The sequence below is a fragment of the Astatotilapia calliptera genome, chromosome 2 (assembly GCF_900246225.1).
Source record: "Astatotilapia calliptera chromosome 2, fAstCal1.2, whole genome shotgun sequence".
Classification (NCBI taxonomy): domain Eukaryota; kingdom Metazoa; phylum Chordata; class Actinopteri; order Cichliformes; family Cichlidae; genus Astatotilapia; species Astatotilapia calliptera.
Genome location: NC_039303.1, coordinates 6,818,316 through 6,831,807, shown reverse-complemented (window position 1 = coordinate 6,831,807; position 13,492 = coordinate 6,818,316). Strand labels below are relative to the sequence as shown.

Below are 13,492 nucleotides of genomic sequence, written 5' to 3'. Positions count from 1 at the left end.
AGCTATCACAGAAAACTGCAAATCTCAGTAAATCATTTCTAATAAGTTAAGTGTCGGTTGTACATTGTTGTTTACACTGAATCTTTACGCTACCATATTTTTATACTTAATTTTTATACTTTCTTCATGATAATAATAAACATTATATGAATGCGAAGAATAGAGTTTTTACGCCTTGGGGACTTTACAAGGTTACAGAGAACTGAGATGAAAATGATAGTTTCGGTGAAAGCCAGTTTATTTCCCTGGCAGAGTTTAAGGAGAACTTCTTCAAGGCTGTCATATCCAAATGATGGCGAGCGTCGGGATTACATCAATCATCTCATTTAAATGCTCACTGATTGCTCAATTTGTTTCTATAAAGGAATGCTTGAAGACATTTACAGTACAAAAATGAGATCCCAGGTATCTCATAATGACATGTCATTGGTTTCTGGGGTCACTCTGATTCTACTTAGCTAGTCATCAGCTTTCGGTGAGAACCCAGTTCTACTGTGTGAAATTCTCATTACCAGACTCACTAAATCATTCCTGCTTGATCATCCCCAACAAAGATCATTTGTCTCACATGAGATTCTGCAACGAAGCTATTATTCCATACTTGTCCCATGTTGATCACGCAGTAAGATGTGGTATAGATGTCAGCGTCCTCTCCAGAGACTTAAAAGACTTCCCAGTGAACAGCAACGTTTTTCCCATGTGCTTGTTGACATCAGCTAATATAACTGTTATTAGTAGAGAGAGACTTCCAGATTTAGCAAGGAGAAGCTGATTTGACATGTGTCAACCTCTAGTTTTAGTCCTTATTTTTCTCTTTGGCTCCACTCTACTCTGCTGAATCTTTCATGTAGTTTACGTCTTTGATCTGGAGCCTTTGATGGTGGATTGTAAATACAAAACCAACGTGTTTTCTGTTGCTGTCAGGGTTAGTGTTTGACACCTGTGTGATGGATTTGTTCATCAGTTTCTTTGTGTTGAAGAGGCTCCCGCTTTCTTAGTTTGAGGCAGTGAAGGCAGCGTGTCTGTCACACTTTGTGCTCCCCTCGGGAAAACAATCTTTAGCGTTTGTTATTATGAGGAAGACAGTCAGAGACCTGTACAGATTTGGGTTTTGCTGAATATAAACAAGAGCTAATGTTTAATAATGTGAATCTTCAGGGGGATTCTACTTTGCTTGGATACTAATTGGCTAAAAATGTGAAAACACTACATCCATTGTTACAAATAATAAGTTCAATGTTTTTAATTGTGCTTTGTTCTGCACTTGGGAATAATTTAGATATTTATGAAACATGTTATCGGATAAAATAAACATGTACTTTCCCCTTAGCTCTTATTGCATTTTTTACTACAAATAAATAAATAAACTCTCCATCATCCAACCAGTTTGCCTTTTCTTTTTCCCCCCCAGATGATAACTGTAGACTGAGCGACTACCGACGGCTGAAAAACAAGATTCTGGATTTGCATGAGAAACGATACATGGGGCCTGCCAGCCATGGGAAACACAAGGACAGCATGGTGGCCAAGAAGCAACTGGTTGATGTCATGTTCAAACGCTTTGATACAGACAATAACGGTCAAATAGATGCCAGCGAGCTCTCACAGGTAAGAATATGGGAGTAAAAATGAGCTTGACTATGCCACTACATATTCCCCCTTTCAAAAATGAATGTGGTATTAGTGTGTGTTTGGCATGAAGGTAACATACTGCTTAACCTCGACTCACAAGCTAACACTGGTCTTAAGGTATTTTTTAAAGCATCATTTAAGTACAGAATAAAAAGATTTGCTTCCCATTTCAAGAGACTTCACAGTATCTGTCATGTCTGTCAAAACTTGAGAGCCATTTCATTTAAATATCTCATCAAAGGGGGATAAAAAGTGAACAAACCATCTGTGCGCTCAGGTGTTTAAACTGTCCTCTTTCATGTGTGCCAGAATTGTGTCCGTTTTACTCCTTTTACCCTTCCCTCTGGTAGCTGTTGTGCATCGCTCAAGGTAAATCTTTTGAAAAGCAATGTGGGTCAAAGGAGCCATGAAGCTTAAGGGAGGCTACAGCCTTTGACCAGGATGTTGTAAAAAAGACCTTTTTGTGGCTGCCGTAAGGAAGGAAGATATTCTGTGCATATCAAATAAAGTCTCCCAGTACCCCGGGATTGAGTTAATATAGAGCTTATTTGAATAATTGAAGGGGTAAGCAACCCGCAGTGGTTTTCAAAACCATCATATCAGTTTCTTTTCTTCTGTTATCTTCCTGCTGATCCAGTAGGAAATCCTGCGTGTACAGAGGTCACCTTGGTAAGCTTTGTCAGTGCCCTTTCCTCTGACTCATTAGATCAATATTTTAGCACAGGAGGTTTATGGCATATGGCCACAAAATAGTGATATTTTCATATTATTTACATATTTTTACATGTTTTAACATTAAATGGTACTCCTTGCCAGCTTGAGAGAAATCAATGCTCGGTGAATAAAATACATAGTCAACAAACTATGTTGGACTGGTATGTCTGTGAAGGTTCTCAGTCATCCCCCCAGGGGGTTCATGACCCTCTTGGGGGACGCTCCCCTAGGACTTCAATCTGGGACTCTCTACCATTTGACCTTAGAGCTGAAGAAGCTTCTCGTTGATAGGTGAAACATCTTCAAGCAACTTAAAGAGACGCTTTTCCTTCCAAGCTCCTTAGACCGTGTTGGACTGGGTTTTATGGAAAAACATTGCCAATATACCCCAAGTGTTAATTTGAATATGCCCTTTCAACCTATTGAATATTACTTTGGCCTGGTTTTTAACCCTGTTTGTAAATGAGATGTAATCTTTTCCTCTGCAGAGTTGATACCCCCACCCCCACCAGGTGTTTTGAATCATGCAGGCTAATAATATACGTCCAAATGGAGGAACTGTTTTCAGGGATTCCTCCAAGTCTGTTTTTAGCCCTCCTCCCATTTTTGTTGTTTACATATATGGGAAATTTGGCATATTTCATGCAGAGCCAGCCACATAAACCTCATTCACAGGAAAATGGAGAGAAGGGAGCACTTTTGGGAAGGGCAGAAATTGAAATATCAGTGAATTGCAGGTGGCCCTTATGGGGGTTTCAACTGAATTTATTATTTTTTTGTTCATACAGATATGCTTTTTTTCATGAGCCTACCTGACTTTGGGGTATGCATGCAGTAGTTAACCAAGAAACTTTTTTTCATTTGTTTTGTTATTTACCTTGGAGAAAATATTGTCCAAAAAAATCCATCAATGCAACAGTCCAAACTGTATCTTTGTTTGCCTGTAGTAAGTGAAGACTATTTACATGTTTACTTTACAGGCATAAAAATGTTTCTGATTAATTTAATTCACATCAGAATAACTACACAATGACAGCAGGACAAATATCGCTTCGAAATAGGTTTCTCCATCTAATCAGTCAGTTAACAAACAAAGGCTCTCATGGGTTAATAGCGCTTCACCATCATGGCTCCTATACCAAATTAATAATTTGTTTTCAAATGGATTCTCTGCTTTATTGAGTAGTTCTTCAGAATTTTTTTTCAGAGTAATTCATAACTCAACTTAAATGATGTAAGTTACACAGTAAGGTTATGGCTCTCTTAACTTTTACTGGCAGGGCCGTGCATGTTTTCTTAACCTCATCTGCTTGAGCTGGCACTGAGTTCTATCTTATTAAGAAATTATAATTTTGAAAGAAGAGATTAATGCAAATCAAATTTGGCCTGAACAAACCTTCAAAAAGAACTACATAAGCAATTCACACATTTTTCATCAGTTTAAAATTACAAAATTATGGCTGCCACCCGCATGGCCTAAAGCACCCTTTATAATTGGAGCATTCTCTGATCTCATTTGAAATTCTAGGACAGAAATCCCTCACTTGGACTTACTCAATGTGCTGGAGTGTGCACATGAAGTGACACAGTGAGCAATTGTTCCTGCCCTTTTAGTGCCCTTTTAAAATGGCAAATCAAAACATATTTTTTCTTCATGCATTCATCGTATCTATCATTGTACCAAAGATAATATTTGAAGATTTATCTTTTACTAGAAAAAATAAAAATAAAACACTGCTTCTTGTCCAGTGTTGATCCTGATATACCGTTTATTGTCTACAAAAAGCATGATAAAAGATGCTGTAGAATTTGCTGTAAGAAGAAACATTATGTAAGTTTTTTTTTCAACTTGCATCTATAAACTTTTAAATATAGTACAAATCTCAAGGTTCTAACTAATGGAAAATTGCTCTTTTAAATCTCTGCAGAAGTCTAGTCTGAGTTGTTATCAGGTCTGCAAATATTTCTAAAAGAGCTGAATTCAAATTAAGAGGAGTGCGAACAGGTGACTTCTGATCCCTATTTTGGGATTTTGGGGGGCTAAAATAGATATAAAAAATAGATATAACGAATTTGCAAATCTTTTGAAACATTCATAGCACAGTCACTGAAGATCTTGCTTCATAAGTCACACATCCTAGTATGAGTCCTGCAGTATTGTTTTGTACTGCAGTACCTAATTCATCCTCTTGACAATACAAAAGGTTTTCTTTTTGTTTTTTCTTTGCAGATTCATGCATGCAGGGTTTACAACTACCCTCTTTTCACATGAATAACACAGAATCTTATTTTGTTTGTGTAAAAAAATAGTAAAGGTGGATAAAGAGGAGACAGATGCAACTTTAAAACTTTTGAAATTGTAAGGGAGATGATGTGTAAATTGTTATGGTTATGAGGGAAGAGCAGAGTCGAGAGTGAAGGAGATGAAAGCACGTCTGGAATGCTGGAAAATGTTCACATACAGCAAGGTTTCCACCAGTGTATTGCAAGCCTGGAGGCGCAACAGGGGGTTAACTTAAGCATCCCAGCTGAACAACCTTTCTAGCAGGAACCGTATAGTTATGGTACATAATGTCTGTATTGCAAGAATAGGTTCCGTGTAAGTAAAAAAAAAAAAAAGAAAACTCAGTGTAACTGCTAATTGTAAGACATATGTTCTGTCTGGGTAACCAGCCAATGTTCCATTGGCTTTGTAAATTAAGGTTCAATTTAAAACAGGCAGAAGCTGCAATCTCAATACACATATATCTGGTTAACCTATTGATGATTTGCCTCAGATCATTTAGCTCACATGGTCCACTGAACATGTGCAGGATATGTTACTGCTTTGTTGTTCTCTTTTTCTCCAGAGGAGTCACTGGAAAAACACTGTAGAAACAGAAATGGAGTTTATGCATCAAAGCCTGCAATTCCAACGCATAAAAGTCTCTTAAATGCCACATCACTCCAGGTGATGAAAAGACCAAAAAGCAAGCAAAGAAAGGAGCAATGAGTAAAGACTGTTTTTGAGTTAAAATCATCTTCTTTTTAAAAAAAATTTCTAAGCCCAAGAATGAAAAGAATGAAAATAGAAAATTTGTACATTGAATTCTTTTTTTTCAGTGATTCAACATTCAAATTAAAGTTAGGTGTAGCTCACATAGCATCACAGGTAACTCTTAAATTTTGGGCAAGTCATCTGGGAAAGGGAAGTGCACTGATCCGATGGACAATGCATGATGTATAAAGCCGTCCCTTGTGATCAGCATTTTGACAGCTGATCTAGTATGATGGATGTTTTACTGCCAGGGCCATGCAGAAGGTGTGGAATAGGATCATGTTTTTATCAGGATGATGACAAAAACTGCAGTATTTTGGACCTGTTCATCCACTGTTGTGACAGAACTTCATTGACTTTCAGTTTGGCTACAATGCAAATGTTACCGAACATGACCACAGCCTTCATAGACTGACACTTTACCTGAAGGAACTGTAGAACTTTTAAATATTAATCTGAAAAGCCAATGATTAACAAAACTGTCTACTATTTTGTAGTTTTGTGACTGTACGGTTCTACAAATACTAAAACCATTGTATTTGTTTTTCAAATTTAAACTTTCAATTGTTAACTGGCTTTGTCTGAGTAAACAAGATGGGGGAAATGGCCTGACATTGCGTAGTTTTTCCAGCAGAGGGCACTTTGCAACTTGGCTTTTGGCAACACACATGTTTGAAACACAGCAAGCATAAAAACTACATGATCTAAGCAGATTTGGCCAGTGTAAATCACTAAATAAATAACTATGTATAAGAAATGCTAGCAAAATTAGAAAATGCGCAAAATTTTAAAATCACCAAAATATCAATATTGGCCTTAACAATCCTATGTTTGGGCTTCGGTATAGTGAGTGGAGAATTGGAGAATATAGTTGATATCTGGGCCATTACTTCCTTTTTTGCGCATAATTACACGCTGGTCACGTCATCATTCCAGCACAGAGGTGGATTCAAACCCATCATCTTGTTACTGTGAGGTGACAATGCTAGCCACACAACTTGTCAAAGAGTAGATGCAAATAAGGTTAACGTAAAAAACTTAATTGACCTGAGATAGTACCCGATGGTTTCGACTTTGCATTTCAGCCAGTGCATTCCAGTTTTAGTGAAACCGTTTTCTTGGCAATTAGATATATGGTACTCAAATTTTCATTTTGTAATGACATGTGTAATCCAAGCAACACCTATTGTTTCTTAGATTTAAACCTGGGGTAAACAAATTTTTTTTGCATCAGTGGACAAAAGATCTATAATGATCTTACCACCTACTCACATCTTGCATCACTTGATCTCAGTAGGTCACATGATAGGGTGAGACAAGGTCTCGCAATGTTTCACCCGGACCTCTGCTGATGTCCTTGGCTCATGTGATGAGGCACATGATCAATAGCGGGTCAACAACCATCTTAAGGGACAACTCGCACTAGGGTTTAAATACCTGGGACTCTCCACCATTTGGTCTTAGAACTGAAGAAGCTTCTCGGATGAAACGTCTTTAAGACACTTAAAGAGGTCCAGTCGCTTTTCTTTCCAAGCTTCTTAAATTACCATGACCTGGATGATTGAGAACCTACACAGACAATCCATATTAGCCTTTGTTTGCCTCATCCCACTTAAAATGGACTTAAAGGCAACTGGACATCTGTCCCTCTACTGTGTTCAGCTTATTAGGATATACATGTCTGGTGGGCTTAGAGCAGAAAGCAAGTTTAAACCTACACAGATATGTGTTAAACCTACACTTCTCTGTGTAGGTTTAACTGTGCTGATTACTCACTGTAGACTGAATAAGCAGTGCCATCACTGCTGTGGTTTACTTTAAGAGACATCAAATCCTTTGGTGGAAAAGAAAAATGTTATTAGTCAACATCTGGCTGATTTGTTTAGTGGCAACATTAATTGCATAGAGGTTTTGTTTTATTATAATTTCTGGAACAGTACTGAAAAAAACCAACAGACACACACAAACAGAATTTAAAAAAAATGCTCTTAACCTTCTTTAACCAACGATTGATGTATTCTCATTGAAGGTCATCAAGCAAGAAGGTCTATCCAAGGACATCTCTGAATGCACATTGTTTGACTTGCTGAAGTACAACGACGTGAACAATGATGAGCACCTTACAAAAGAGGAGTTCTACACGGCCTTTGGTGAGGATACAGTTTTGTTACTCCCATCGTCTGTTTACATTGTTCAGTAAAATATATATCAGATGTGACAGAAATGTATTTTTAAATTTGCAGTTTTAGTCAATACTAAATAATAGCTCTAGTCTTTAAAAAAAACTATATTTTAAAGTTGATGGTTCATATTGTCCTAGTGTGTAAACATTACGACAATGTTTACAATGGCGTTCTTTTTACCCAGTTGTTAGTTAATTGATTTGGAAAGTAGTGCAGTAATTATGAGTATTATGAGAAAACAGAGAGTAAATTGAAACCCTGGAAAAAAAAATCTCTCAGATGCCACGACATAATTAATGTGTATACTCATATTTCATTGATACTGATGCTCATTTCTTCTTTATTCTCCTTTTAATAGCATAAAAGTATAGAATAGCCCTTTATTTGTCCTTGCACACTTACAACAAGTACACATACAACTGTGCTGGAATAAAAAATAAATAGTAGACAGCAGGAATAAATGGCAAATAGGAGAAATATATACAATCAAGAGGGATGTATACAAAACAAAAGAAATATATACAAAAATAGGAGAAAGGCACACATTAGAGAACAATGAGTGCAAAGCAAAAACGTAGTCTGAATAGAGTCTGTGTGTGAGGTAGAGCTGGGCGATATGAGATTTTTTCATATCACGATATGTTTTTTTCATTTCAGGCGATAACGATATCTATCACGATATAAGCCAAATAACTATATTTGTAAGATTTAAATGTGCCGTTGCTCACAAGTAAAATGTGAAATAATCAGCAGCTTGTTTTTATGTAAATATTTATTTCCCATAATAAGTTCAACAGGGTAGATGTACTTAAGGAACATGAGACTTTTTCAGATAAATAAAGGCAAATATTGCAAACTACACAAAAGGCAGCTGCTAAAGCGTTTAAGTTTCAAAATAGAACAAACGAAACAGACTAAATTGTCAATTCCACTTAGAAACAAAATATTAATTCTAAAAATAAATCTTAGTTTGTTTTACAGAAGAACAGACAAAATTGACTAACTTTTGTCAATATCAAATAAACTGAGAACTAAAAGGAAATTCTCAATCTCTCCTTGTTGTATAGCTGAGCTTTTCAAACAGTTTTAACAGTTACTTTAGTCTGACAAAAGCCGAATGACGAATTAGCGCTTCCAGTCAGACACTGAGGCTACGTCCACATGTACACGGGTATTTTTGAAAACGGAGATTTTCCGTTTTCGTTTTAAAAAATAATCCCGTCCACACATAAAGGCAGAAATGAAGGAAAACGCTGCTATGAACATGCCAAAGCAGCAGGTGGCGCTAGATTCCTAACCGTGCAGAAATGTTGGCCAATCAGAAGTCTAGAAGCCTCGGTGGGAAAAAGTAAACAAAGCTGGGGAATAGAAGCAGAACCGAGTCGTATGTGTGGAGGGACAGTAACTGTGTGTATATGTAAGCATTTAAACACTGCAGAGAGTAGAATTAACAGTATTGTAGAAATTCATTTCACCGAAACAATAACGTGGCGCACAGTGTGACGCATGCACCAGTTTATTGTATTTCCAGACTTGCTTTCGGCACATTTACAGTGCACGCTACTCTGCTTTTTGTCAGACTTGAAATAGCCGAAATACCTTCACACTACGGAACTTCTATGGCTCTTCCGTTCGACAATCTCTCCGGCATTGGAACCATCATCTGTTTTCTCTTCGGTCACGCTCGGTTGATTTTTCTAGTCGGCACACTCATTTCCTCCATTACCCGCTGGCTGCTTCCCAAACAAACACACGTGCGGCTTGGCACTTGTGCTGTACGTAACAAGTACGTGACGCTGCGGCTGTGATTGGTTCGGCTCTGCGCTACTTGATTTGGATTGGCTGACCTTTTTTTTTTTTTTTAAGAGGACAGGAGCGGCGAGGTCTATCGCGATAGCTTAATTTCTCTATCGAGTAAAAGTTTTATCGTGATACATATCGTTATCGTTCTATTGCCCAGCTCTAGTGTGAGGGGTCTGAGTGATGAGGGTTCTCAGACCATGGCTTAGATTATTGAGGTGGGTGGGCAGGGGTGGGTTGTCAGGGATAGTGTTTATTGAAAGTCTGCATGGCCAAGGGGAAGAACCTGTTTACGAGTCTGGAGGTGAGGGACCTGATTGACCAGAGGGCAACGGGTCAAAAAGGTGGTGAACAGGGCGCACGGGGTCACCTGTGATGGTTCTGGTTTTCCTGGGACATAAGCAATTTTTTTTAACGTGTGTAAAACCTTTGGTCTTCATAAAAGAAATATGATTGATTGGTAATTGTTACGTCCCTCTGCAGCTTCTAATCGTCTCAGTGTTTTCAGCTGGTGCTAATTGGCCACACCTAGTCAGGTGTGGATAAAAGCATACCTGAGGCAAGCTTTCCGGCAGTGCACTAGTCTTTGCCTTGGTGGCACCAGCCATTTTAGCCAACCTGGTTTTCCATTTTAGGATGAAACCTCTTCTCACCCACACTCTGTTATTCATCTCCTTTTTTTATGTTGCGGCTTTTGAGCCGGGTCGTAACAGTAATTTATTTCAACATGTGAACAATATACAAGTACATTTAGAAAAGAAAATAAGAAAGAAAAAATGCTATACAAATTACATACAAAAAAAATGTTCTGATTAATTTACATGTTGAAAGGGAGTGGGAAGAAGTAAACACTTATTTAATCCCACCCCATTATCAGTTAATATTTAGTCAGCTTCCTTACTGATATAATTTGTAATAAAAATAGTGAACAGATTTCTGATATACTATATACTATAATATCACATCATGAGTTTTTTTTTGTTTGTTTTGTTTTTTAAATGGAGACATTCACTTAATTTAAATATTTTCCTTTTCTTTATAGTTCGAGAAGATCATATTTTTTATAACTCTTTTTGAACAGTTTTATGTATGCATTTAATTAGGCTTTGAGTTTTTCTTTGAAATCTGAGAAGGACCTAACTTGTTATTAACATTTGAACTGACAGCCTGTTCCTGTTCTTTTGGCCATTACAAAGTTAGGATTGTGGTAAACCTCGAGAAATATGTGATGTCTTGCCAAAGTTTACTCACTGAGACCTGCAGATTGTTGCCAACTGTGTTGTACTATTGAAGGAGTTCAAAGTGGAAATGGTTCAAAAGAAAGCAGGTCACAACTTCTTAGAAACAGTAGTTCAATCCAAATCTCCATCATTAGGCAGCATAAAGACAACAGGTGCTGTGTGATATCTGAGTCACACTAACACATGTGCACCAGTTTCTGTCTTTTGTTTCCTTCCTATTCACGGTTCCTCCCTGTCTGACATTTTCAGTCAGCTCAATATCCTCTGACAGAATATCTTCTGACATTTGGCTGGCTTGACACATTTAGCAGAGGGAGAGAATTCATAATCAACCTTCATCTTATCAGCCCTTTGTATTTGAAGCATTTCCTAGAGGAGACCAAGAAAAAAAAGTCACAGGAGCAAATGACAAAGTGCAAGAGTCTCATCTAGTCTGCTGGATTCCACATCATACATGAATGTGTGGGAGAGAAACCCCTTCTGGCAAGTCACAGAAACACAGAACCCCATTCTTTGAAGAGTTGAGTTGCTCTGTCTCTTCCTTTTTTAGGTTTCAGAGGATTCTTTTTTTCTCAAGTTTCCAACTTAACTGCTCACAAGGAAATAGGATATTTAATGTGAGTAAATAAACTCTGTGATGGAGTTTCTTTCAACCTGCCTTACTCCTCTTTTAGACTTTTTCATTTTTTTTATCCTTGCGTGCCACTTTATGTTACTATTTAGCGACAGCGGATAATTATCCAAGTGCAGAATTAATCTTTGGATAAGCTATTTTTTAAGACGCTTTACTGGAAATTGCTTCTATATTGATGTTAATAGTTACAGAGGCAATCAATAAACAATATGCTTAGCACAGCTGAAGTAATGTGTCTTTGTCAACAACTCAGGATTTCTGAGTATATTAATATAGAAAACAAACAGAAATAAATCCACAATACTTTCAGTGGTAAAAGTTCTCATGTAACATACTCATTTTCCTGTGTATATCTCAGTGTGAGATAGAAATACATATAAAGCAAAAAAGATTTTTGTTTTTTTATTCCATCCCATGTGGGCAGTATCAGATTGCTCAAAGGAATTCAACTCTCTTCACCGAACACTCAATATTGAATACTTGGTTTACTGACGTGCATTACATACCTGGAGGTCATGGTAGTACTCAGCTTGTGCTTCTTCACTCTATTCATGTCCAAACCTGTTTCTCTCTCCTAAATACTTCCATCCTTTCAAGATAGGCCCACAGCTCAGAAAGAAATGATGATAAAAAGACCAACATCTCTAGAGACTTAACAGCGTGACTGAAGAATTTACTTCTCCTAATTTCTATGTAAATGTACTTATCTATCATATAGTCAGTAGAGAGAGGTGATAGTAACTCTAGTGTAGTATAAAGTGTCTTTCTTCTAGATACTGACCAGAAAGCCAACACCCCAATCCACTGCCATTCCTTCAAGTTGAGAAGCAGCGAAGTAGTTAATTTTATAGAAATACATCTTTCTAACTATGGAGGAATCAATAAGGGGAGCTAGTATTAAAATATTTAATCACAAACATTTGATGCAAACCCATCGTTTTGTTCTGTAAGCAGGCCTGAAACATGACAAAAACCGCTCAATTCAGAAAAGAGCTTCAAGTGCTACTCCTAGTTGGTGTTTAGGGAGTAAAGGTTTAAAACCATAGGCAGTATAAAAGATAGATGTAGCAAACGTGACATCAGACATTGGTATTTTGATCTTTTGGAGCTGGATCTGACAAGTGAAGGATGGATCTGGCTATGGAACCTTACGCTTATTGGGTAATGACTTGTGAATATCAAGTGGTTGGTAAATGAGGACATCCTCCTTTCTCATTTTTTACAGAGTTCACAGAGCAAGGGAGCCAAGGGTCATTTTCACGTTGATCTTTATACAACTGGTCTTTTTGCAAGTCTTTTAAGTCACTTCCATTTGCGCTTTACTTTTCAAACCTGAAAACCTACATCCATCTTTTTTGCAATGTAAAACCAAGTAACATGTGATCTACTACAGCAGATTTTTTTCTTTAAGCTTAAATGTGACTTTGTTAGTTTGCTAAGTAATTTCAAGGTGATGTTGCGTGGCCTTCTAGCTTTCAGTCAGCGTCAGTAAAACTGGGGAGATCAACATATAAGTATAAATAAGTGTATATTTAAATAAAATTCATCTCAAACTGAACAAGTAAGATATTTAAACAACCTCACAGAAAAACAGAATCTCTCTTTTCACACCAGAGAGAAAAATGTGTAAAACCAGACTGGTTGGCAAGTGATTGCTGGAGTTAGGTTTGATTGCTAACTTGCCAGTTACACCGGTGTAACTGGAGAGTTAGCTCTGAAAAGCTCCTTGCAATTGCTTTGATTGGTAGAAGATTGTCATGGTGACAGTAGTCACCCTTTTTCACCATTTAATAAAATCCAGATTTGAGGTTAAAAAAAAAAAAAAGTCTTGTTGACTTTTGAAAAACAAAACGTGGGACATGTCCATTATACTGTGTCTTGAGACGAGGGGGATACCTGTTCATTCAACTGGGAAGACAACCCAGACTCCCCAAAATATATATTTCAGGTAGATCACCAGGCTGCATACTGTATTTTGCTCTGATGCTCACAATCATGCAACATAAACGCTAATTGGAAAAGCATTATTTTTTATAGTATATTGAACTTACTAAAAACACAAATCAATCAGTTTTACTGAGCATGGCTAATCTATTTTATTACTGCTGATAGTGTTCTGTCTGTGCACAGGTAGAAAGCAGCTATATAATGAAACATACTTAATTCTTTTCTTCTTCTTTTTTTTTTAATCTGAGTGGGCTGGTGCGCAGCTGCTGATAATGCTGCAATAACAGGCATCTCCAGTATAAAT

At 37.3% G+C, this 13,492-nt stretch overlaps 1 protein-coding gene across 4 annotated transcripts in view; it reads left to right on the top strand.

The window, feature by feature from the left end:
* Positions 1–13,492, top strand: part of fstl5 (follistatin-like 5) — a 198,847-nt gene that overhangs the window by 105,502 nt on the left and 79,853 nt on the right. For all 4 annotated transcript variants that reach the window (XM_026182979.1, XM_026182971.1, XM_026182987.1 and 1 more), the window contains 2 exons: positions 1,412–1,608; positions 7,413–7,533. In XM_026182979.1, coding sequence (XP_026038764.1) covers positions 1,412–1,608; positions 7,413–7,533 — 318 coding nt within the window. The remainder of the gene's footprint in view (positions 1–1,411; positions 1,609–7,412; positions 7,534–13,492) is intronic.